Below are 24,740 nucleotides of genomic sequence, written 5' to 3' on the forward strand. Positions count from 1 at the left end.
GCAGTCACGGCACCAAGCCTGACAATATTCAGGAAGCACATGGTCTGAATCTTGGGACTGTCCTATGCTAGGACAAGAGTTGGACTTGATGATCCTCATGGGTCCCTTCCAACTCACAACATTCTATGATTCTATTATTCAGTAGGACAAACACTGAAAGAAAATCACATGTAAAGCTTGCTTCAGCTACATACAGACCCCACAGATACCTAGAAGAAGAAAGCAAATAGTTTTCCCCTTACAATGTCAGTGATCATACTATGCTATTACTATTTGCAGTAATTAAATAAAGAGTGTAGCGAGTCAATCATAGAGCTCTCAGTGATGATCTTTACATATTAAATTCAACAAATGCACCCACAAAACAGCTTGGAGCCAGCAGCACTTGTAAGGGGATTCTCAACCCATATCCCTTCCCAACCCTCTGTAATACTTGTTACTCCTGCCACCTCCCTCAGTCCTATGCTGTAGATGAGATTATTAAGACAACGGAAAAATTGCCAAGGAGCACAAATACGCTGATGATCTTGAAGAAGTCTGGTTATAAGCAATCATGACTGGTTTCAAGCTGGCCTCTGAACACTCCCACCTTGAGACCCTGGTGACTGGTTGTACATCACCCAAAGTTACAGGATAAAGCCAGCTTTGCTGACCTCAGACATTGTGGTCAATTGAAAACTGCTAGATCGGAGAACAGCATTTTGAAAGAAAGCAAACATCTCTAAGGAGCAACCCAACATATACTTTAAAATATGAAAATATGCCTAAGTAAATAATGGAACCAGAATTTTGAAGTCTTTCTGGAAGGAAAACACACAGCCTCAAGTCAAAATGCTTTGGAGTGCAGTTATCCATCCCATGCTGTTCATCAAAGGGAATAAATCTAGGTGATTTCCTGCATTGAAGTACACAAAAATTGAAGGCTAAGACTCTTCCAATATCCATGATGAATTTTCACCTTCCCCCAAATAGAGTAAACCCAAGAGAAAGAACAGGGTTATGGAATGAATTCTGCTACTGGTGAGGGAGGGATAGAGGTGAAAAAAAAAGGTGAATTATGACTTCCCTGAAAGTCTTCTCTGATGACTTCCCTACTGTGGTGGTCTGTAAAAGGACCATCAGTCACAGGAGTGTTCAGCACATGTAATGGGCATAATAATAGCTCCAGTGTAGACAGTCCTAACTTGAGAGCAAAAAAAAATACTGTATCTAGTTTCTTGTTATGGAAAAATTATTGATGAACTATTCTGGAATTAGGTTCCTTTCATATGATTAAACTGTCAAGCTGAAAACAGCAACAGGGGGGCCCTTTACTGATGGTAAAAAAACCCCAAGAATTTCAAATTAAGCATGTATTGATGTCCTGACCAAGGAGAAAATTAAGTTAATTTACGCTGTAGTACATGGAGGCAAAGAACTATTTTACTTTTTCTCCATATATTCTTGAGCTACTTCTTCCTAAAAGGGAGTTCCACATCTGCCCAAGATCTACCCAAGATCTGTGCTATCAACTGAAGAGAGCTTCTTAACAAGTCAGGAAGTCTGAATATGATAAGAGGCCCTGAGAATGATATACCTTATCTGAAAGCTAAGCTCTCCTCCACACAGAATAACCCTGACTTTGTCTTGATGGTTCTTTATAAGAACCTCCTATAGAGAAACAGAACATCCCATCACCCATAAGAGATATGAGAAATGGCCAACCAACCATTAGCTCCTGCACCAACGTGAAACCTCTTTGTCATGCACCTGGGAAGGAGGTCTACTTATTTACTCACTCATTCACAGGTTTTGAGGAAAAGGACACCACTTGTCAAATAGACTTTGAGTGATCACCTGTACTAACTTTCACAGCAGTTCTGCCAGCAGTACCTGTCTGCATGTGTGCAGTAATACTTACTTGCAGTGATGTAGCATGCAACAGGCAAACAGAGGAATAGAAGCTCCTCCTGTAGCTGCAGATCTTACAGCATCTGCACCAGTAAGGCTCTGAAGGACAGAATATACCTGAGATGCTCCACACCGATTTGGCCATGCTGATGGCCTCTTTCCACAGCCAGTTTAAAAGCTTTCCCTCTGCTAAGTCACATAACACATGCTGCTATTGGAAAAAGGGAGAAAGAACCCAGGAATCTATACATTACTCCCAAATCTAGAACAATATAAGAGGTTTTTCTGTGATAGACTTCCCAGTGACAGAATTTGGTATTGTCTCCTCAGCCCAACCAGGCCAACTTGTCATTGCTGTAGCTGAGGCAGAACAGGATACCTGTGAGTCTTCTAGGACACATAAATATCTTAAATTGTATTCACTATCTAGTATCTAACTGTCTAATTACCAATAAGTTGAGGGGGGGCAGGAAGGGAGAAGCATCTGAGGGCCAATACAGACAATGTGGACACTAAGATTTTTGCAGGAAAAACATTACTGTAGAACTCTACACAGCTGTGAATTAGTACAAGAAAACTGTTATGCATCTTTCTGGAAAACAAACTACCTTTAAGACTCTCAAAACACCTTTGTAAGCTTGGGATAGAACAGTGGACAATTTCTACATCAAGTTTGTTTCCAACCATGGGACTGAGGAGAAAGTACGGGTTTTTTCCTCCACTAGATCTCAATGAAGACATACTGGTGACACCATCAGCCACAAAGGGGTATCCACAAATACAGTGATATTCAAAGTGTGCTGCTACCAATGAATGATACTTGGTGAATCCTTGAGGTTCAGGTCAATTCTTTCAAGTAGACAAACATTTAAGGCAGAAGCACACTAAGATGTGAAAAAAGCAGCAGATTTCCACAGCAACCTTCAAAACATGAAAGATTAGCAAACCATACAGAATCCCACCTTTCTGAGTTGACTTTAGATTCTAAGTGTCTAGAACAGACAAACAGTACCTTGGGATAATATCCTTTCCCCAGAAGTCTTTGGAGCTTTGTTTACTAAAGCAAAGTAATAAATGGTTTTGTAATCTTTGCATGGTTTGTTTTTTGGTTTGTTGTTTGTTTTTGTTTTTTTTTTTAAGAGCTCCCTGAAGAGGGATGAAGAGATTTATTTTTGTTGAAATGAAGTGTGTAAACTCAAGATTCATCAGTGTCAGACAATATTACTCAAGATATGTAAAACCTAGCTGCCTCCTTTTAACTTGCAAAGTCTCTCTTAAGAGCTTGAAAATTGATTTGAGGTTTTGTACATCTCAATCTGAGTCTAATGCACTCGACTGTCCAACAGATTGTGGAGTACAGGACTTTGATGAAAGAAGTGGGAGGACTGCTGTAAGCACAGTCTTTAGAAAGAGGTTATTACGGTTCACCTTGGCTTTCTTGAGAAATTCAACAAGCACCTCCCAAATCTCATTCAGGGGTAAGGAAGGGAAGGAATGGTAAGAAACCCCTCAGGGCCATGCAGAAAATATGGTGCATTTCACTGGTCCTCTCTCACTCCTGAACAGAAGGCCCAGCAGCCACCTGGTCCCAGCTCTCTCTTCCACCCAACTGGCACAAAGAGGCTGCACAGACCATTGGTCTGTGTTTATCAATGCATCGTGCTTTCTATCATAAAACAGAATCTAAAAATTCTAGACATATCCCAAAGAGGGTATGGTCCTCAGTGCTTAAAAGCTATACCCACCAACACTGGGTCAAATTCCTTTCTTCTACTGTAATAATAATGAAGAGAAATACCTGAAGGCCCAGCTCCAGAGAAACTTTCAGAAGAGTGATGTCTGGCAAGCTGTCCATGAGTGTTGCTATTTTAAATGCATCCTGGGCAAGTTTGAAGATGTGTGATGAGGAGTGGATATTTTTCTGAATGGATTCTAACACTGTTTCCAGCCTCCGAACATCACCTGCAAGGTGTAAACAGCGTCACCAGAACAGAACAAGCTTCGAAAATATCCAGAGATGTTTTATAATTGAGCCTGCTGCTGCTACACAATAGCATGATATTTCAGTTATACATGCTTTGTTTTCAGAAACCTTCCATAATAAGTCACATATGAATAAAAGATAAAGTAGTAAAAACTACTCTAGTGCCTGATGGTGTTCAGGCAGTACGTGGCCAAAAGTCATCCTGATTTTTAAGTTTTAAAAGTGATTTGTCCACTCCTGGGTCTCACAGTCCATGCTGTGTGTCAGAAGAACGAAAAGCTGTCTCATCAAACTCAAATCACACTCATCTGCCTACCATCTAGCTAGCTTGACAGGTTTAAGCCGTACCCATTTCAAGCTCCGGTCATACTGCAATTTGGATTCCTAAACACAAGTTTTATAATCTGTTTACTCGATGCAGTATTAAAAGCATACGTTTAGTTGAGTTCGTAACTGACAGCAATGTACCTTTGGCTGCTGTTAGCATGGTTGATGCCAGCTCACACTGCTGGGATTCAATGTGACTTAGGGTGAACCAGCGGGGATACCGGTTTGGAACAACTGATGCAATGTGGTGTGGGCGGGACATGTCTCCCGAAGGAGCTGTAGATTCCAATACTAGCAACCTAAAATAAAGAAGAAATCCTCTTTCATTAAATCATTATTACATTAGGTTACTCATGAGCAAAACTAAAGCTGCAAGAACACTTGACCTTGTTTATGAAATGTGCCTTTTTGGTTATTAAAAAAAAAGATTGGAAAACCACTTCTCTTCTTGGGTAATCTTAAAAGTCCATTTGCCAAACTTGCTTTCATCAGTGGGCACCCGCAGGAATTCACAAGACAATTAAGCCACCATTAGCCAAGGCAGCAGAGATGTCCTGCATCATGCACAGAGCTGAAGCTTTTCTCCCTGCCTTGTTTCAGACTTTGAACCACAGCCCTCAAAGGAAAGTAGAGTAGTTCTCCACTGTACTAAGAACATGTAAATATTTTTCAATATTTGGAACATACTCCCTTCACTTACAAATGTTCAAAGTAATGAAAAGGGATATGCAGCAAGTCATTCATATTTTAACCTCACAATAAATTCAGACATGAATTTATGTCCAAAAGGATGTTTTACTGTTCAACTATGACTACTTTTCAAAGTCCTTAAACTTTAGGCCTCCAACATTTTATAATGTGCCATTATCTCATATTAGGGCCCCAAACAGAAATGACAGAGGGAGTTTCCTTTGAAGTTACTTTTCAGACTCCATTTTCTAATCCTGAAGCAAAAATTTATTTTACTATGTGTCAATCTACAACACTCTTATCCACCAAGGAGAATTTATACTTAGAAAATTTAAATTAATGTGTTTGTTGTTGACTACTACAACACAGCCTACAACAGACACTCAATCGATGGCCCATTACAATATACTAGATACAGTCAGTACACTAGATACTATATAAATTCCAATGCAAAAAGTAGGAGAGAACAAAAATAGGTATTTTTATTCAGTACAGTTAAGCATAGTTTTAGGACATGAATGGCTAATGAGACATCAAATTATAGTAATAAGACTATGTTCAGAAGAGAAGCCTTTCCAGTGCTTAGCTTCTGGGTCAGGGTTAACATCTACCAGCTTCCATGCAACTGATTTCCTAGAAGGAAGTAATCTGGGAGGACAAAGGAAGTTGGATCTCTTCTGTCAATAAAACTGCTACTGAATATTGAAAATCCAACACATTGTGATTTTCTGTGATAGAATATTTCTCATGGAACAAGCTCACTTAAACGTGTTACAGTTTCTTGTACTTAAATACCTACGTTCTTTAAGTAACTGAGTACATGCCTTTTTTTTTGCAGTGAGATAGTTTTAAGTTCCACCAGTTATGTCTAGGTTCCTGAAGCATATGACAGTATCTTTAAGAATTCCCTGAGAAAGGTGATTTTGAATATATGGGAGGGCATCTAGCAGGCACATATAAATACAAGGTACCACATAAATAACTATCAGTAGGTTATATTAACATTTTCAGACACAGGTATGTACATGCTAATACGAAAAAAAAAAAAAAAGGCTTCCCTTTTGATTTGTAACAAGAGTCAAATCTATTCCCTAGTACTACAGACACTTCTTTATATACATAAAAATAAAATATATGTAAACTCTCCAGCTGATTTTTTCCAAGTATAGAGGCAGGGTAGGGGAGAGATGCATTATTAGATAGCTAAAAATCCCAACTACGTAAGGCAAAAAGGGATTACTAGGTTATGAGTAACAGTAAATAGACAGAGAGCATGAAATAATGAGAGAAATCTTTTGTCACTTTGAATTTCATTGCCAGCTTCTATGTTCTTCTGCTGTCAAAAGAAACGCTGTTGTGAATTAGTGGCTTTCATGAAATTTTGGCAAGATGAGGGAACATCAGAACAAGCACAATCAGATTTAGAATTCTTCACTTTTCAACCCCCTTTTCAAACATTAATTATTTCGCTGGGTTTTAGCAGAGCTACCTTGTGATTAAACATCAACATTAAAAGTCTGGCTCCCAAAGCCTGGGTGAAATTCAGGCTTAACAAGGGATCAGTCAAACTAAGGCAAACATTCAAGTTCAGATTCCAAGTGAACAGTCAACTAGGTCACTGCAGATCCACATACTCCAAGGCTCCAGTCCATATGCTTCAGTGCTGCAAGCAGACAACTGTAGACAGAAGTTACCATTAAGGACAGCACAACACTGTCTTTGCAGACCTGAGGTGTGTGCATGAAAGGCTTTATGGTCTGAGCCTTCACTAATTTCATACTGAGTGTTCCATACACTAAAATAGAATTCAAAAAATGAAACAAACAGATGATTTTGAATACAGAGAGGTAAAATATTCCAGAGCTGCGATCATGGGCCATTGACATGTGTAGACTTGTGTGAAGATTGACACTAAACACTTAGGTCTGGAAAGCTGGGGTCTTGGGAAGTTAACTTCTTTAATAAATGTTGAAGTGAAGAAAGAAATAGGTTCCACTTCTAAAAGCAAGAGCAACTGCACAGATTTCTATGCAGCATCTTTATTAATTTCCACATGATATTTTTGTCCTTGTCACAGCCATTTCTTCCCTGCCATGGAAGAAAAGATACTATTTTCCTCCTCTGCCCCATTCAGCTTCACAACCATGAGACAGACATTTAATTCTTCGTGTTTGCTTTCTTCTTCCCCCTTCAATGCAGTATTAACTTAATTTTTCAGTTGGTTTGTACGAGTCCTTTATACACTGAAATATCACTTTAGGGCAAATGGGAAAAGTAACCAACCTTCTTCAGAAGAATTTGAGAAGTGCTGAGGAATGCAGACAGACATGAAATAGAAAGTGCCTAAATCTGCCATCACCACAGTTCAAGATAGCAGTCCACATTTCTGAAGAGTGCCAAATTATCAAAATACAGAAAGATTGATTATTGTCTAGGGCTGAACTTCATCTGCCTTATAAAGTGATGACAAAAGGGCTATAGAGAACAGCCTGAATTACGCTGATGCCTCCTGTGATTTTACCAGATGGAAATGAACAGACAACTGTTTCTTATATTGGTCTGACTGAAAAGTAGCTTCTTTGGCTGAGATGACAGCTTCATACCAAACGACGTCTGGAGCTACCCATGACTAACTGGAGATTTCATCATCTGGATCTGTCAGTGTCTTGTTTGTTTTTCCAGTTGAGAAAGGAAACTTCCAGAGAAGAACTTTTCAGTTTTGACCAGTTGCTGGGGAAAGCCCAAATCCATGTTCAAAAGGGATGGCATGCTGCCATCACATTCACTGAAGCGTTCAGTGCACTGTAAGAAGCTGCTGGTGGGTGACTATTCCAGTCTTTCAGCATGGTTTCAGTAGTGTAGTTTAAGGAGGAAAACTCCACACAAACAATCTCTGAGAAACACTTTAAGGTAGTAACTGAAAATAAATACAAGGACACAAGTCTACTTGATAAAATTGACCTTATTTTCTTAAAAAAAAAACCCAAACCCAAAACCAACAAAAAATACCAAACAAACCCATCCCTCACATCTTTTACTATCTTGTTGATCTGATACAATCAGGGTTATTGATGCACTTAACTTTCAACAAAAGAAGACTGTACTTAGATGGCCCAGACAGCTTTCTGATCGTATATTTGAATGTTCTCAATTGTTCATCAGCAATGTCTTTTGTCTTCTCAATTTATTTCCTAAAATGCTAATCATAAGCAGCAAGTATGCAAGGTCACTCTTCGTGTTTCTTATACTCTTTCCTTAACAACTATTACTAGATACTCTTGGAGGCAAAAAAAACAAGCTAAGCAGACCTTTGGCCTGACCTGATAGTAGCTATGTTTTGTTCTTATGTATGCCCTCCCATTTAGTCCTTTGAACACAGAATTATTTTCTCCCCACTTTCTCCTCCTTTTTTGGAGTAACTAGCTCCACAATACACACTTCCAAACCACTAGGACACAACCTGTCTGATGAAGCTAAATACTACTTATGTGGATAATGTGTCCTTCAATCACTGCACAATCATTCTTGATAATAATGACCAGGAAAACCCAACACTTAAAAAAAAATAACCTTGGACTTGATTGCTTTTAGTACTAAGTTGTGGCTAGTCTTTGTCAACCATCAACCACAAGGTTCTTGACAGCAACCAGACAATTCAGATGGGACCAGTTTCTTCCTTGTGTTGTATGTGGACAACAGACTTACTGCTGATCATTTAGGCCCTTGAAACTTCCTTCAGAAGGCTTTTCTTAGCCATCATTACCAACCTGGCCTACTTTCAGATAAAGCCAGCACACACTGAGCACTCCCTAAGAAACATTTTTTCCTGATTACTGAAGAAAACGGGATGCAAGTCAGACATTTTGTTGTCATATGACAGTCTCCATTTAAATCCCAACATTCACACACAGGTGGGCAAGACTACTTTGTTACGAAGAACAAGGAAAAAAGCAATGGCTTAGACCACACCATATGGTTTCAAATCTATAATTGAGAGTTAATTTATAAAGAAGGCCAGTGGAACAAACAGTGCTTCTAAACAGGCTATCAGATGATCCTGAAACTGCTGGTGAGATGCCTCTTTCTTCATTCCCTCACCAGTACCATCACACACACGCCCACCCCACATGGGTGAGAGAACGCACATTCTAAAGCTGTTGTTTAACACAAAACCATGTGCCCCAAGAGTGGGATTCCAGAGAAACTTGTAACAGAGAATGCTGTTTTACAGCTGTAGATAAACATTAATTGTACATTTATAAATTATTATACTGTAGTTACTACAGACACCAATTGCTTTTACAGATGACAGAGCCAAAATAACTTTTCCTTAAAGAATGCTTCTTTTAGGAAAAAAGATGAGGTCTTAACTGTCAAGCTTCTTCCCCTTTTCCCAACCACTACCTGTACTCTTTCTAGATGACTCATGAATACATACCGCATGGCTCTCAGTGCAGTTTTGTATGCCAATTCAGCATCATGAGGTAGGAGAGAGGTGAAGAGATACTTGGCAAATGTGTGCATTGGAACACTCTCTCGATGGATGACTTCACCTAAACCACTATATGGTCCAGCTGCAGGAAAGAGAAAGAGAATATCAGTCTTTATATACTGCTAAAAACCCAACTTCTGGACCTTTAAAAATATTCACTTCACTATACCTTCAGTTAGAATTGGTTTTCAGAGACAGAATTTGCTGTACAAAAGGTAAAGTTATATTGCTATTTTCTGTGAAATATGTTACACATATCACATATATACAATGTATTACAAATATATTAAGTACCATATACTCTTTGAGACAACACGACAGACGGAAAACCGTATAGAACTATGCACACTACCAGCGTGCAGCTAACTGACAGAACGATTCCAGTGTCCCACGGAGCTCATTCAGCAACCTTACTCAGCAAGAGTAGAAACTGATAATCCTAGATTTACATCCATGTAGTGACACTGTGCGCATGAATACCTATGCGCCTTGTTGGTGCATGATAGCTTTAGCACAAATTCACCAGAAAAAAAAAAAGAAAAAAAAGAAAAAAAAAAGAAAAAGCATGGTACAGTGGAAAAATGCATATCTTCAATTGAAGTTACATGACCAATCACCACAGCAGCACCTGATCTCTACTAAAGGCTCACCTGACATTAGGCATTTAAACATTTTGGTTTGGACTTGGTGTCCAGAGAAGACTAGGCTAGACCTTGCACCAAAGCTGGTTTTGTTAGTCCATTATAGCTACAGGATCTCAAAAACTGTATTTGTTGTGGGAAAAATATCCCCACTGTTTGGGCAATGGACTTTGTTCACACTCTGTGCAGCCACTGTAGTATTTCAACTTCATAACAGCAGCATCAAGATTGACAACAAAGTTAAATGCAACTATTTCCTTGCTGAGTTTGGAGTGTTCACAGTGCACATGAATCCCATTTTCACATTTTTCCTACAACCTTAAGACTCTCAAACAGTTTTTGACTTCAGCAGCGAGAGGTTCAGGTACTAAATGTTGCAAGATACAGAATATGAATTGGACTAGTACTGCACAGGTAGCAGCCAGTAGTCCTAAAGTTACTACTACTTCTTCTGCTAGAGACTCCAATCCACCACATGTGGTCAGATAGATGAATGACTGTGTGAGCACACTTCTTCACTGTAGTCACATGTGTCATCTACACTGCTTCCAGCAGTAGTTGAAACTATGGCCGATTCTATACTGAAGCAGACAAGTTGAGCAGACGAGGAGAAACAGCCAAGCTGTTTCAGCAGCATTGTTCTGACTGGTGCCTTACTACAACACACAAAGACAAAAATCACAAGGCATGAAAATTTCTGAGCTCCACAGGTGGGCATTTCTGAAGACTGGGGCTCATTACAAAGGAAAAGTCAATGAAGATTTAGTAGGTGACAGTGTGTCTCAATCATTTAGAATGAAGTTGAAAGCCATTCAAAGCTAGCTGGCATTACTTCAATGAAAGAAGCCATTTCATGTATGTTTGCTAGTTGGTCCAGTCAGAAACTCAGTTAGGACACAAAGAACACCTGACAAAGTTTTTATGAAAATATATTCTGCCATTAACTTAGCAGTCAAGCAAAAAATCCTAACAGTTCTTGTAAAACAGTCTTATGTTCTCCTTTCCCACGCACTCAAATGGTAGCTGCATGCAGCATACATTAATTTGTATTAACAGCACAGAAATCAGCTTAATATTGGATTAAGCTTTCTTTATTATATTTACAGGACTTTAACTATAAAAACACAATTGATATGATCAACATCTTAAATTACTGCACAGTTTTGCCTGCATGTGAGCTGACAGTTTCCGCCTAACCTGAAATAAACTGAAGCTATTGCAGGCAAGCCAGATTTCTCAGCACACAGTAATGCAACACATTGCTGCTACAATTTTGTAGGTAGTTATATTAGCTGATTTCCTGCTACGATCACTTGTTTACTACTCTAAGAACACATTAAAAGAATTTCAGTGATCCAAGTAGCAAGCTAGGATTATCAGAGACCACTTTAGAGCAACCCTGCCTTTTCTTCATAAAGCATCCTTACCAGTAAATACACGCAGCTTTATAATCCAAAGGATCCCTGAATGGTGTTTAATACCTGGATCCAGCAAGCAGCTGTTCTTGTCCAAAGGCCATAAAACAGCAGTACAGACACACCATAATGGAAATTCTCCCCAGGGTGTGACTTCTCTGCAGTTTCAAATGGCACCATCAGCAGGTACCAAAGTCTAAGGATCTGGACAAAAACAGTGACTCAAAGCTGAGAACCCTAAACAACATACAGCATCTCTTCAATAGAAGAGGAAGCTTTAAAAGACAAAGGTCTTACAGAAAGAAGGTGTCAGGCAAAACCTGACTGCTGTGTAGCAGTCTTCACAACTTACCTAGAGCAGTACCACATTCCCCACCATTCCCTTAAGCAAGCACTCAAAACCTGGACCATGCCTTTGGCTAACTGGTTCCTTTAAAGTTTTTTCTTCCATTTAACAAACCAAAAACCAGAAAGACATGCTCAGAATCCATGAGACTACTCTCTGAACACGAGGCTTAAGTGCTACATGTTAAGCCTTTTTAAAAGCTAAAGCAAAAGCATGCACTATTTTGTACAGATTTTATTGCAACACTCTGGCTAATTCCCAAACACAAATTGTTTGTCTTGGTCAAAATTTAGTCACTAAATGAGGATTTAAGAATCAATATTTGACCACATATTTCAATTTTCATATATGATACAAACGTCAGAAGCAAGTCATTTTCTACCAAATTTGATTTGCTACCATCAAGACGCTGTATTTCTGCCCCAGCAATTCTATGTTAGTTTTCTGAGCCCTTCGCTTGAGGGAACAGAGGTAAAAGTCTTCATACATTTACAAATGTATTTACAAAGCTGTCAGTCCCTTTTTCAGGATAGAAGGAACACTTAGAACTTTGCTGTTGATGATAACTGATGTCTATATTATTTAATTGTAAGCTTGGGCTGTATAATCAGAATACTGAGATTACGACAAGCAAGAAAACTAAAAGAACAAAATATAATCAAAATTAAAACAAAAGGCTTATGGGTCAATAGATGCCTTAGATCTACAGTCATGTGACATCTGAAGTATGATTTTAATCAGATATTGGAAACAAAATTTTGCTGAAGTTCTATGTCAAAAAAATATCTGGAGTATGTAAAACAGTTTCCACAGGAATACTAGTTCTGTATGCTTGTGTAGGCGAAGACAGTTTAAAGAAGCAGTTAGCATCTATAATGAGCTACCTTCTAATAGGAAGACTGCTTGTTTTCGAAAAATCTTCACCAGAGTATCATCCAATTCAATTTCCTGTAGCTTAGAAATGAGCTGCTCCTCATTTCGACAAACCTTCTCTTGTGCATACAAGCCATCTGGCATAATTCTTTGCTGTCCGAGTCCTATCAACGCCACTTCCACAGCCAGCGTTAAGTAAGATTCCCCTTCTTCTAAGAACTTGTGTGCAGGCAGGTGCTGGTACTCCAGAGATTTGCATTGCCCCATGTTCTCTGTAAGGGGTGACAGAGAAAAACATATCAGCAAATCATTCTAACCCATAATCTGCTTATAATGTCACACATAAGCTTCTTCTCTAAGTATTATTTTTTCTTAAATTAGTAACTTAAATTACTAGTGCAATCTCAAATCCAATGATCCAATCTAAAATATCCCACCCAACTCCACTTGGCTGAAATGCACAACATAATTAGGGCTTAAATAACACATGTAAAAATGAAAGTTCTCCTTTTAAAAATGCACTATGTAGAGAAAGACAATTTCTTTACCCTTGTGTTAATTAGGCCAAAGTTGGAAGATCCATTTCAGTTTTTTTTCCCCCCTACCCATGTCTGTAATTCATTAAAGCCCTGATGTGTAAGAGGAAGGGAAAGGTGCTTATACACCTGCATAGATTTCTGGTTGAAGCTATTAGGATTGTGCAAATACAATAGGCATAGGAACTCCACAACTTTAAAGTCTGCTAGTGCTCTTTTCAGGCTTTTTTATTTTTTACAGTTGCATTTATGATAAAAATGTGTATTATTAGCAGTAGAAGTCCTATTTTTTGTAAAGATTACACGTAAACTCAACACAGACCAAGCCGTAAATTGCTTTAAAGAGTACTCTACCAATTCATTTGGCATTTCACAGACACACCACATGACAAAACACTAGTCCAACCTGTAGCGGTTTACAGTCTAATTTGGTAACAAAAAGTTACAGTGGACAGATGTAAGTAGATGGACAACTGCAGCAAACAGGAACGCTGAACACATCTGGTAAATTGCATATGTGTGTGTAAGAGGAATTTACTTTTCAACACACACTTTATTTCATGGGCTTGCTTTTTTTTTGTTTTAATAATTGCAAATAATCTGATTTTTTAATTTCTTTTAATTAGAAGTTCTTCCAGAATTGGTGGATATGGGATGAGAAATTTCTTGAAGAAAATCTAATTAAATAAAAGGAGTTTTGAGGCAAAGCCCCAAGATTGCGGATGTGCATATAAAAAAAAAACTGCAGGTAGAGGGATGAATCCAGTTTCTGTCCACAGAGGTGGTGATAAGAAGCTCCTGGGAAGCAAATGGGAGTACACATCCTCGCCTGAATTACTTATCAATACTGCAACACTACTTTCCAATTAAAATAATTTATAGATCATATATGTCATAAATTTTAAGTGTTTTGTCATCAATTTGAAATATTATGTATACCTGTAGCTAAGATGTCCAACAGTGTCCTGGGCTGCATTAGGATTGTTGCCAGCAGGTTGAGGGAGATGACCATTTCCCTCTGCTCAGCACCAGTGAGCCCACACCTGGAGTGCCATGTCCAGTTGTGAGCTCCCCAGTACATGGACACACTGGAGCAGATCCAGTGTGGGACCACAAAGATCATTAAAGGATTGCAGCATCTCTCATATGAGATTAAGACAGGTGGGATTATTTAGCCTGGAAGAGAGAACGCTCAGGAGGATCTTACCAAAATGTATAAATATCTGATGGGAGAATGTAAAGAAGACAGTGCCAGACTCTTCTCAGCTGTATCCTGTGACAGGACAAGAGGCAATAGGCACAAACTGAAATACAGGAAATTCCATCCGACCACAAGAAAACACTTTTTTACTATGAGGGTGGTTGAACACTGCAAGAGGTTGTCCAGAGAGGTTGTACAGTGGAGTTTTCTGAAACCCAACTGCACACAGTCCTGGGCAACCTGCTCTAGGTGGCCCTGCTCTAAGTAGAGCAGGTGGACTAGATGATCTCCAGAGGTGCCTTCCAACCTCAGTAATTCTGTGATCCTGTGATTTCCTGCAATTCCTCAGAAAGAGGACAGAGTAATATATGTGGACAGGGCTGCTACTTTAAAGTCTTACTCAGTTTGACTGCAAGTGTGAAATATGCAATTGTCTTCAAGAATGAGTAACTGGTAACTTTTAAAGTGCTTTCATATTTTACTTTAAACATTTTATCTCCCTTGTGTTTTCTTAAGGAATGCAAATGTGAGTTCTTACACTATAAAAACACTGGCTTTGAAGCTGATTCAGAAAGGCAAGAAAAATGCCTCCAGTAGATGAAGATGTACAGAAAATTTTGCTTGGCCTTACCTGTGAAGTCTGAGAATCCATGGAAGCTCTCATCATCTACCCTGCAGGCTTCCATCAGGCTACTGAAGAGAGTGCCAATGGGGTCCAAAGGGTGTCCCACCCAACCTTCAAGATTCGTTATTGAGGTTACTCCTCTGTGGAGAAGTTCTGTGACAGAAAAGATGGAGGCGGGAGGGTGGGAAAGAGAGCACGTGTTAGCCCCTCAGAACAATTATAAACACAAAATTGATTAAAAGCTCTCAGTACAGAACTTAAAGTATTTCCAGTAGTTTCTGCTTAGAAAGAAAAAACAGTGTATTTCAGGGCAAATTCACTGCCCTTTGTGAATATATTAAAACAGGAAAAAGAAAAAGAACAAAGGTCAAACATTTTGAGCACTAGCAAAGTGCATTTATGGGTCAAAAATTTGAACTGCAGTGTCTATTGAAATCTCGGTATCAGTAACTCTTCTGATGACATCAGATGAGGAATTACAGTAAATACTTTTTTTGTTAAAATATTCACAGCAGTTTTCTCACTCAAAAATGCACACTACCATTTCTACATTTTAAGTTAAATCTGATGGCACTGAAATAAATGAAAATATTCTAAAATAAGTTCCAATTTCATAAATAAGACCTTATCCTGCATCTAAATATTTATTGAAGTAATAAACCCAGGATGACAGCTCCTTTATTAAAAAAATAAAATGTTTAAATGAGGTCTACAAGAAAAAATTGTCCTTTAAGTGGATCAAGTGTATTTTTTGTCATTCTAAAATTTCAGTCAAATATCTTCACAGATACTTTGTTTTGCAACCCTCACCCATCATTTGGTTAGAACATGAGAAGATTGTTTAGCACAGTGAACTGAAGGAAGTGTGGTTGTGGTAACAAATGTTAGATTCCCCAAATCCTCTTTTTACTCTGTCTTATGGCAACAGCTCCCATTTGACTCCAACTCCCAACTTTTTTCCTCCTAGACACATGAATATGACTGAACTATGAGAGAAAAGATGCCTCAAGTATGACCATTTAAGGGTGGTCCATTTAGAACTGCATACAAGCCATTACAGATGCTCTGCTTCTCTGTCTGTTACAGACTAACTTGTACCTGCCTCTGCTCTCTCTTGTTCACAAAGTGCCATCTTTCTGAGTAACCATATGTATTAGCACAGAGCTTTTAAATCCTGCTTCTTACCTATTTAAATGTGTGGGGCTACAAAATTAAACACAGCCCACTGTCAGAAGAGTGGCTTGGTTGTTTGTTTTTTGTGTGTGTGTGTGTGTGGTTTTTTTAAAGAATCCACCCATACGTAATATAATAAACAAGTAAATCTTTGTCATACTAACAAATAGCATGTTCTGAAGATGACATGCAGAAGCAAGTAATATAGGATTAATTACAGTGACTTCTTACTGACTCATTTTTTATTTATTCTATTGTGCCTACTTATAAGTTTCACTTGTGTCATACCAAAGGCTTCAGTCCTCCAGTCATACAGACATTTAACTTTAAATTACACAAGTAGTTCCATGGATGTCAGGGCAGTCACATGAATAAAAGCTAAATAGAAGCATGTAGTGTTTGATGAACTAAAACCTAAAGCTGGGCTGTAGCTGCAGAATTCATCTGCTTACAGAGAGGAACAGCACATTTTGTGGTATTAAAAAGAGTGGTTTTTTAAAAATTCCATATATAAGAAGTTAAAAAAAAGCTGCGAGTGACAACATAGTAACAACAAACTTCTCTGGTTTGGGTGTAGAAAGGATCACATTTCATACACTCCATTTTTAATTTATAATAGTACAATATTAGTTGACAACTAGAGAAACTGCTCACAGGGAAAGGAATTGAACAGAAGTATTGAATGTCTAGATACTGCATTAGCAGCTGGGAATGAAGAAGAGCAGTACTACAACCAGTACGCACACTTGCAGCAGACGCTACACACCTGCCAGTGGTTCGTATGTATACACATACACACACAGACACAGACCCCTCCCTTCTTACCCTCCAGTCTGAGAAGCTAGAAAAGCTGAAAAGCTTTTAAGGGAACACTTGTCTGGGAAAGATACATTATATGATAAAAAGGTTTAGTAAATTCTCTTAAGTAATAATACAAAGTGCTTTTAAGTTTTGTTCAAATCTAGGATGCATAACAGTGCTCAAAAAACAATTCCTCCTTGGGTACTGTGGAAAAAAAATGGAGGCACATAGGAAGTGCCAGCTAATTTTTTTTTTTCAGTCAGGTGTCTACCTCATCTTCTATCTGGGAAGACATCTGCATACACACTTGAAAATTTTACACATACGACTTCACACTGGTATTTTTGCCTACAATGCCTGAGGACACACAAAGATAAGAATACCAATGAAGATCTAAAATAATATTTGAATTAAGGGATTCTTGTAGCAGCTGAGAAAGTAATTCCATTTTTTCCACTTCCGTTCTCTAACTAGAAAGCCATCCCCTTCTTCCACTGCCTCTTCAATCTAACAAAGTTCAGTGCAGGATTATTTTGCGTAGCAAGGATCACATGGCATAGAAACTGTGTCTCAAGGAGAACATTCCTCTAGGAAAAAAAACAAAGGTAGTGCTCAGAGGAACACCACAGAAGATTTTACAAAAAACAGTGTTTCAAAACAAAAAAAAGCAATCCACCTCTATTCAGAAACACTGCAATTTTAAGAATTATAAGATACTCTTTTGGAACAAACTGCCAAATTTCTGTAGTGCAGACTTTGACTCATTGTTACTCTCAATGTCAACTTTAGGCTTACACCTCAGAAATATATAGTCAGCTAAATTATATGCCAGGGAAAAAAAAAAAATCTTAAACACATGACATGCCAAATGCAAAGCTCTGTTTAAAAGCCTGTAAATTACACAGGGTGAATATTTTCACTATCTAACAAAAACTCCCGATTGGGATAAAAGCCCCATCATGCCACATGTATTGCAAAAGGCACAACGGAGCCCTTACACTGCACAGCTCACAACCCAGTTTACAGAAAACCTCTGACATCCAGAATGTGACATTACCACTGTGATTGTTTGGACTGAAGAGTTAAAGTCACCTCTTTCGCTTTAATTTCAAAACCGGTTTTCTCATGCAAAGTTCCAGTCCGGTGTTATTGTCACCTCGGCATGTCCTCTGCCCTTCTCTCTTCCCCACATTTACCTTTCTTCTGAGCCCGGAACATTTCCAGCTGTTTCTGCTGCTGCCTTCTTAGTGTATTAACAATAGCTATCGCTAGCCTCAGTGCTTCTCGTGGGTATCCATGAGATCGTAATGCATCCACCCTCGCACAGGCTGTAGGAACATGTTCTAAAATGGAGAAAATAATTGAGGAATAGCAATGCTTCCATGTCTGCAGTGGCCTGTTTTGCTAGGTTACTCAAAAGGGCTTTTTTGTTGTTGTTGTTCTATGCAAAAGAGACTTAAAGGACTACTTCTGAGCCAGCATTTCAAGGGAGCCTCTGTTCTTTTTGCCAGGCTTTTCATTCATCTCCCCACCATCCCCCCCAAAATAATGCTATAGAAAATGAACAAAGCAGCGAGTCATGGAAACGTCTTTCCGGTTTAGCCACTTACCATGCCAGAGGGGCCACCCGTGAGAGTCAAAGAGCGAGTTTTCAGTGTCGTCATGGTAACAGTAGTTGGTGTATAGGTCACTGCTGATAATGTGCTGTAAGTGGCTGTCCCGCCAGTGCAGATCACATGCCTCAATGGCTCGAGTGAACACTGTCCGATGTGGCCTGTTCGATGAATCTGTCATTTTCACAATTTCAAAAAGCTGCATCAGCTTTTACTCATTCATATGTGAATCAGTCATTCACAGTATTCTTGTCTTCCACCTATTCACCAACAACCAAGCGAGGACAGCGTGCCTTGCCCCCCTCTGCACCAAGCAGTTCACAGATGACATTTCACATCCTCTTATTACCCAACATCTCAAAGCGTGTGCTATTCACGTTGCATTCAGTGAGAGAGATCTACAAACCAGCCTGGTTGATGCTAAACAGGACTTTGCAGAGGGAAAAGCTAGAGATGAAGGACATTCAACAGCAGGTGCAGAACTCCCCTAAAAGCAAACTAGAAAGTATATGGCACTTGGCTACTCAAGCATCCCTAGCTTCTTTCTTCTGCAGACCCAGAGCTGCCAGGATGACAGACAGATAAATATCACATGAAAGATTTTGAGTTGTTCTTTGAGAAGTGACATTAATTTTGGGCACCTGTGTAATTTTTTTATGTCCTAAACATATGTATGAGGATTTTTTCCCTAGGTAAATATCCTGCATGACCCCTACTTATTAGCAAAGTAGCCGTCTTTGCTTGAAAAGGATTGGACAAGGCTTCTGTCAGATTTGATAATCACATTTTAGATCAGAATGCAGGATATTGAATAAGAAGAGACACTTCCTTTAAGACAGCCATGTTGCCTCTGCACCTACTCCACACCTTACAATGCAGATTGCACATGCAGAACACATCCCACAGACAGCTGCTTTAGCTTCTCACACACTCAAGTTTAACAAAGTTGCAACAGATCTCTCTTTAAATAGGTATCAAAGGCTTTGGAACTGCAAACAAAATAAAAAACCCAACACCACAAGGAATACAAGATTATAGTTAAGCAAAGAAACAACAGGCTTTTACAGGACATACTTCAAGGACATCCGATTTTCATGCAACACATATTTAGAAGCACCAAGTGAAAAGTTAGAAGACCTAACAAAACACAAATACTTGCTTTGAAAACATTGCAGCCCCAGCACAAAAATTCCCGTCTATTTATCCTTTCTGCAAGGATAGCATTAGTGAAAATAATTATGGCTGGTCAATCCTCAACAAGAAAGTTACTTGTCCCAGAAAAGAGTGCTGAATTCTGCAAGGCTAGAGTATATAAAATAGATGTTATATTATATGTTGCAGTCAGTGCATAAGTTTAGGCTCACCTTGGTTAGCATTTGCACCCTGAGGCAAAGCATTGGTTAAATTGGGCAGCTCATTTCCATGGTTTCCATCTTCCCAGGGACAAACATCCACACTGTTCCATTTTTTCAGCTGTTTTAGCCAACTGGCCTTCTGCTCCAACTTGCAGTGGGGATTTAAGACTATACACATCCACAGAGCACCTGATTTTAAAAAAAATTGCTAAATTATGTTTTCTATTAAAAATGCAGCAGCCGATGACTAATTGCAAACTTCTACACTGTAACTTTTTCTCCCCTCAAAGGCTACACTGCTTACTTCCCAGCTATGCCTAACACTGAATTCCCAACACAGGATCTTGGAGCTGGCATGGCCCATCTGAGACAGTACGAAGTCAACCTTCTCAATTAAAAGGCATTAAGAGATCTTTTGTATTAGAAAACCCAGAGTTCAGAATGTATGGCTCATCAGACAGGAACATCAGTCAAAAGCAAATGAGAATTCACATAACGTTACAGCAGGAAATTCTGTAGCTTCATGCTACAGAAACCAAACAAGTGCATTAGTAAGACATGTATTTTGTAAACATTTACTTCCACACTTAGAACCCAGCAGAACTACTGCTGATGGTACAAGTCATTCCCAAACACATCTGGGTCTGAGAGATTCAGGAAACACTGGTTTTGTGCAGTCTAATACGAGTAAGACATTTTTACTGCAATTACTTCAGTAATTTGGTTACACTAGAAAATTTGGTTTACATTTGCTGTTTAAGGAGCTTGAAGGGAAAGCTGATTTGTGCTGACACTTCATCACTTTGGAACCTGCTCCCTGAGACTATATAGCCGGGCAGGTATAAATACAGCAGGGTCTCTAGCAACAATTTTCAAATGGAAAGATTTTTCTCTAAATCATCTGTCTCTTCATCAGTGTGAACTTTGACAGAAGTGTGACGACATCTGAAAGTACTGGTTAGCAACAGTTCATTTGCTCATTAAGAACGTGCCTTAGACGCTACAAGACGTTTAGAGAACATGCTTAAACTATGCAATCTTCATGACAGGCTGAAAAAAAAAAGAATAAAAATGCAGCTGGTTCTTCTAGGATAATAAAATTCTCACATTCAAGTATTCTTTTGCTAAGTAAGAATGCAAAATGGATACTAAGAGCACAGGCAATCAGATTACACTCATTCCTAAAGTAACTCGGCATGTCGGTATGCCACAGCACAGGAGCCTGTAGAAACACAGCTTGATCCTTAAGGTTGCAAGTCCCCCGCTACTAAGACCAACATGGAACAAGGAAGTAATATCAAAGAAACCTGAAAACCACAAAACAAATGATACAGTGCAAAACACCAGAGAGACACTACACTACTGCAGATTATTACTGCACAGAAGTTAAATACAGTACAGCAAGCGTTCTGTTTTGTTTTTTAATTAAATGTCTGAAACTTGCCATAGGAGTGAATAAGGCCAATACTATTTTTAAAAACTTATTTTAAAATCAAATCATATGACTTTCTTTAGACACATTCGACAACACACTTCACTCTTCAGAGTCAAATTACAACTGGTTCTTATTATTAAGCATCAATGCGTTCAGCACTGCTCACAACAGAACTATATTTCTTGTAAGCTGCAAAATGAAACGTAAGACAGGACATATTAGAAAGTCTTGGAGAATAGTAAATTTGGGCTTGCTTATTTATTTTCAAAATCAAGTATCACTTGAGGGCACTAAAGGGACACTGTACCACTCAGCATTTAATGGAAACAAAGCCAATTCAATACTTCGTAACCAGATTCCCAGTGTTTTCAGAGTGAAGCAAAAGCGAAGTGGAATAATTTAGCCACATTTGTTAAGTATTTCAATTATCCATCAAGGCAGGACACACACCACTGATCACACCATGCCCCTACAAAATGACTGGCATTTTCTTACTCCAAACCTCAGAAACACCACTAGAGGCACAGGAATTCACCAGCCTTCTTCAGAAGCTCCACTATGGGCGTGGTACATCTGAGACAGAGGAGAGGGAAGAGGTACCCCAAAGTACCAAAATCCTTTAAAAACTTGTTTGGTTTAAAGTGGAAAACTAAGAAACACCAGCTACTTTTATGCAAATGAAGCACAAGTACAAGTGTATTTCTAATAAACCCCACACAAACCCCTTAAAACTTCAATAGAGCCCGACTGCACGCTGCTCCCAGTGACTTCAGGGTGAGCTGCATGCACATCTGAGATATTGCCCAGTTTTAGAAGAGTGCAAGACAAAACTCCCCCAACAAGTGATGGGAACAGAAAGACCCTCAGGCTCAGCTCCTGTATGGCTACAAAGGCTACCATCTGGGAGAAGGACGCATAATGCCAATGACCCCACACTCTTTGGCCTATCTGGGTTGCAAGCTTTTTTGGTCAGGGTTTTTTGTGTGTGTGGTTTTTTTTTCCTCCCCCCTTCCCCCAGCATGTGTGCATTTCCCTGTATTCATATTTCTTCCTCCTCCTGTTCCCTAAGCACCTTCCCCCTCCCCTGACATCTGCTCTATTCTGGCTCTTTCAATTCACTGGTTCCTGTCCTGCTCCTAGCACTGAAAAGTCTGAGGAAAACGTTCACTTGTGCCCAGATTTTTACCACATGCCAACTGGAAAGAGCCTGGAGGATATTCTTCCTATTTCACTCTGATGCTGCTCAGTGGAAGCCTGCCTGAGCTGCCCTTATATGTCATCATCAACCTGAAGGCTTACACTGGCCTCAAACAAGAGATCCTCTATTTTCTGCCTAATGGTTCCCATATGGGAAGCCGCTGATCACACTTATCCCTCGCTACATGTAAGCCTATGGAAAAGTGAAGGGCAGTTACTTGTAATTTGCAGGGAAGGTATCTATTTCCAGTGACTTCAGCCTGGAAACTGCTGTTGGCAGTCTATACTGAAAAGAAGTTTCCTAGAATATATTCCTGGCATTCCCAAGTTCACCTGACTAGGTTTAATGATGTCACCAATACCACCTGCAATGTGAACAAATGTCTCATTAAACAAAAAACTCCCCAAAAACCCCAAACAAACCAAAACCAATCAAAACACAACCCAGAGAACATTGTTTGTCTTTATAACACAGCTTGCTCTCTTCTTCCTCTTTCCCCCTCCCCATGCACCAGGTATCTTTTCATACCAGCTTTTCAGCAGGCTGACATACCTTGCCCCCCAAACTAAAAGTTCCAATTTGGAATCCTTGACTGGAATCTATGCCTTTCCAATACAAAACTCATCACAGGATAGAGGCAAAATGATCACAACCCAACATACACAAACCTTTACTGCAGCAGATAGCTGGAAAATGAGACATGCTGTGACTGTAATTTTACACTAATTTCACAAGGGAATGAATATTAGATTTGTCATATTAGAGTGAGGAATTGCTTATTTTGGTTCAACACTAATCCTCTTGACCTGGAAAAAGCCAGCTTTGCCAAAACAGACCTTTGTTTCAGATAGCTCTCTTTTTGAAAATGCATGGTTATCATTCATCTTTAGTGTATCTCACATCACAAAAATAGATTACATTACTGCTTTTCACAATGCCTGCCCTCCTTGTATGCACAAGGGAACATCAGTACTTTTGCATTTCTCAACAGACATCCATACTTTTGAATTCATGGGGGAGAAAGGGTCAGGGCGCCTTTACATTAATTAGAATTTAAATATTCAAATTGAAAAACATTAAGCAGTATTCAGTCACTGTAAAAGTAGATGTTGTAATAATTACACAGCCTGTGTATGCACATATTCATGAGGCCAAAAGAAGTGCAAGGAATGTATACAGAGATTAAGCATTGCTCACTTTTCATAAATCCCATTATATCTTACTTTTGTCCCAGTAAATGAGAAGGTGGGGGGCCGGGACACTGCCCATGACTGAAGATAAAGCATACAAATCTGTTTCACTGTTTGATTACAGTCTTCCCAAGAAATTTGCTTTTCACAGAAATATTATGCTACCTTGTCAGGGCTGCTGTGTTGCTAAGTTTGGGTCAGCATTTCCTTGTTTACAATACTTGTGGAATCAATGGTTGAGACTTGGCCATCGCTTTGGAATTATATATTTAACATACTTAAGAACAATCCATTCATTTGCAAAATTAACATATGCAAGAAACAGATGCATATCTGCTGTGATATTCCTTTGCTTCTCCAACTAATGCACATCACTTTCTTAAAAAATAAAAACTCATAAGCTATCAGGTTAGTAGCATTCGATCATTTCAAAGAAAATGGAGCCAGGTAATTAAGATAATTCCCTTTGTGCCACAGACAAATCAGCTTCAGCACTTGCTGCACACTTGCCACTGTGCCCCATTTGAATCTAATAAATTCTATTACAAAAGCATCATTTTCTAGCATTGGGAGTGCCAGAACACAAACAATACTAGGAGACAAAACCTATGACCCCTTTAAAGTATAAGTGTCAGCAAAGGATTTTAAAGTGGTTTACATCTGTTTTTCAAATAGATATGCCCTTTCACTGGGACAGCGACTTGGAAACCTCAAAGAAGGTAGTGTATGGTATTTAGAACTTCTCAACAAGAAGGACAAGTGCCTTCAGAATGACAGGCAAAGCCACCTCTCTCCTGCAGGCACAGACAGACCTCCATTAGAAGAAAGCATAATCAGAAGTCCCACTGGAGAATGCTCCAATTAAACACTTGCTTTTTTGGAATAGTGAAGATAGGCAAAGCACTTCAGTGCTGTTCTCTCCTCAGCAAGAACCCCAAGGAAAAGTACTCTCAGC

At 39.1% G+C, this 24,740-nt stretch overlaps 1 protein-coding gene across 1 annotated transcript in view; it reads right to left on the reverse strand.

Moving 5' to 3' along the window:
* Positions 1–2,007: 2,007 nt before the first annotated feature.
* Positions 2,008–24,740, reverse strand: part of LOC104532026 (zinc finger SWIM domain-containing protein 6) — a gene marked incomplete at its 3' end in the record, with an annotated part of 41,886 nt that continues 19,153 nt past the window's right edge. The window contains exons 5-13 of the mRNA XM_010177104.2: positions 19,972–20,151; positions 18,605–18,781; positions 18,191–18,337; positions 15,027–15,173; positions 12,670–12,930; positions 9,330–9,465; positions 4,343–4,500; positions 3,689–3,852; positions 2,008–2,101 (exon numbers count right to left, since the gene is read on the reverse strand). Coding sequence (XP_010175406.2) covers positions 2,008–2,101; positions 3,689–3,852; positions 4,343–4,500; positions 9,330–9,465; positions 12,670–12,930; positions 15,027–15,173; positions 18,191–18,337; positions 18,605–18,781; positions 19,972–20,151 — 1,464 coding nt within the window. The remainder of the gene's footprint in view (positions 2,102–3,688; positions 3,853–4,342; positions 4,501–9,329; positions 9,466–12,669; positions 12,931–15,026; positions 15,174–18,190; positions 18,338–18,604; positions 18,782–19,971; positions 20,152–24,740) is intronic.

Source organism: Antrostomus carolinensis, unplaced genomic scaffold (assembly GCF_000700745.2).
Source record: "Antrostomus carolinensis isolate BGI_N321 unplaced genomic scaffold, ASM70074v2 scaffold46841, whole genome shotgun sequence".
NCBI classification, from domain to species: domain Eukaryota; kingdom Metazoa; phylum Chordata; class Aves; order Caprimulgiformes; family Caprimulgidae; genus Antrostomus; species Antrostomus carolinensis.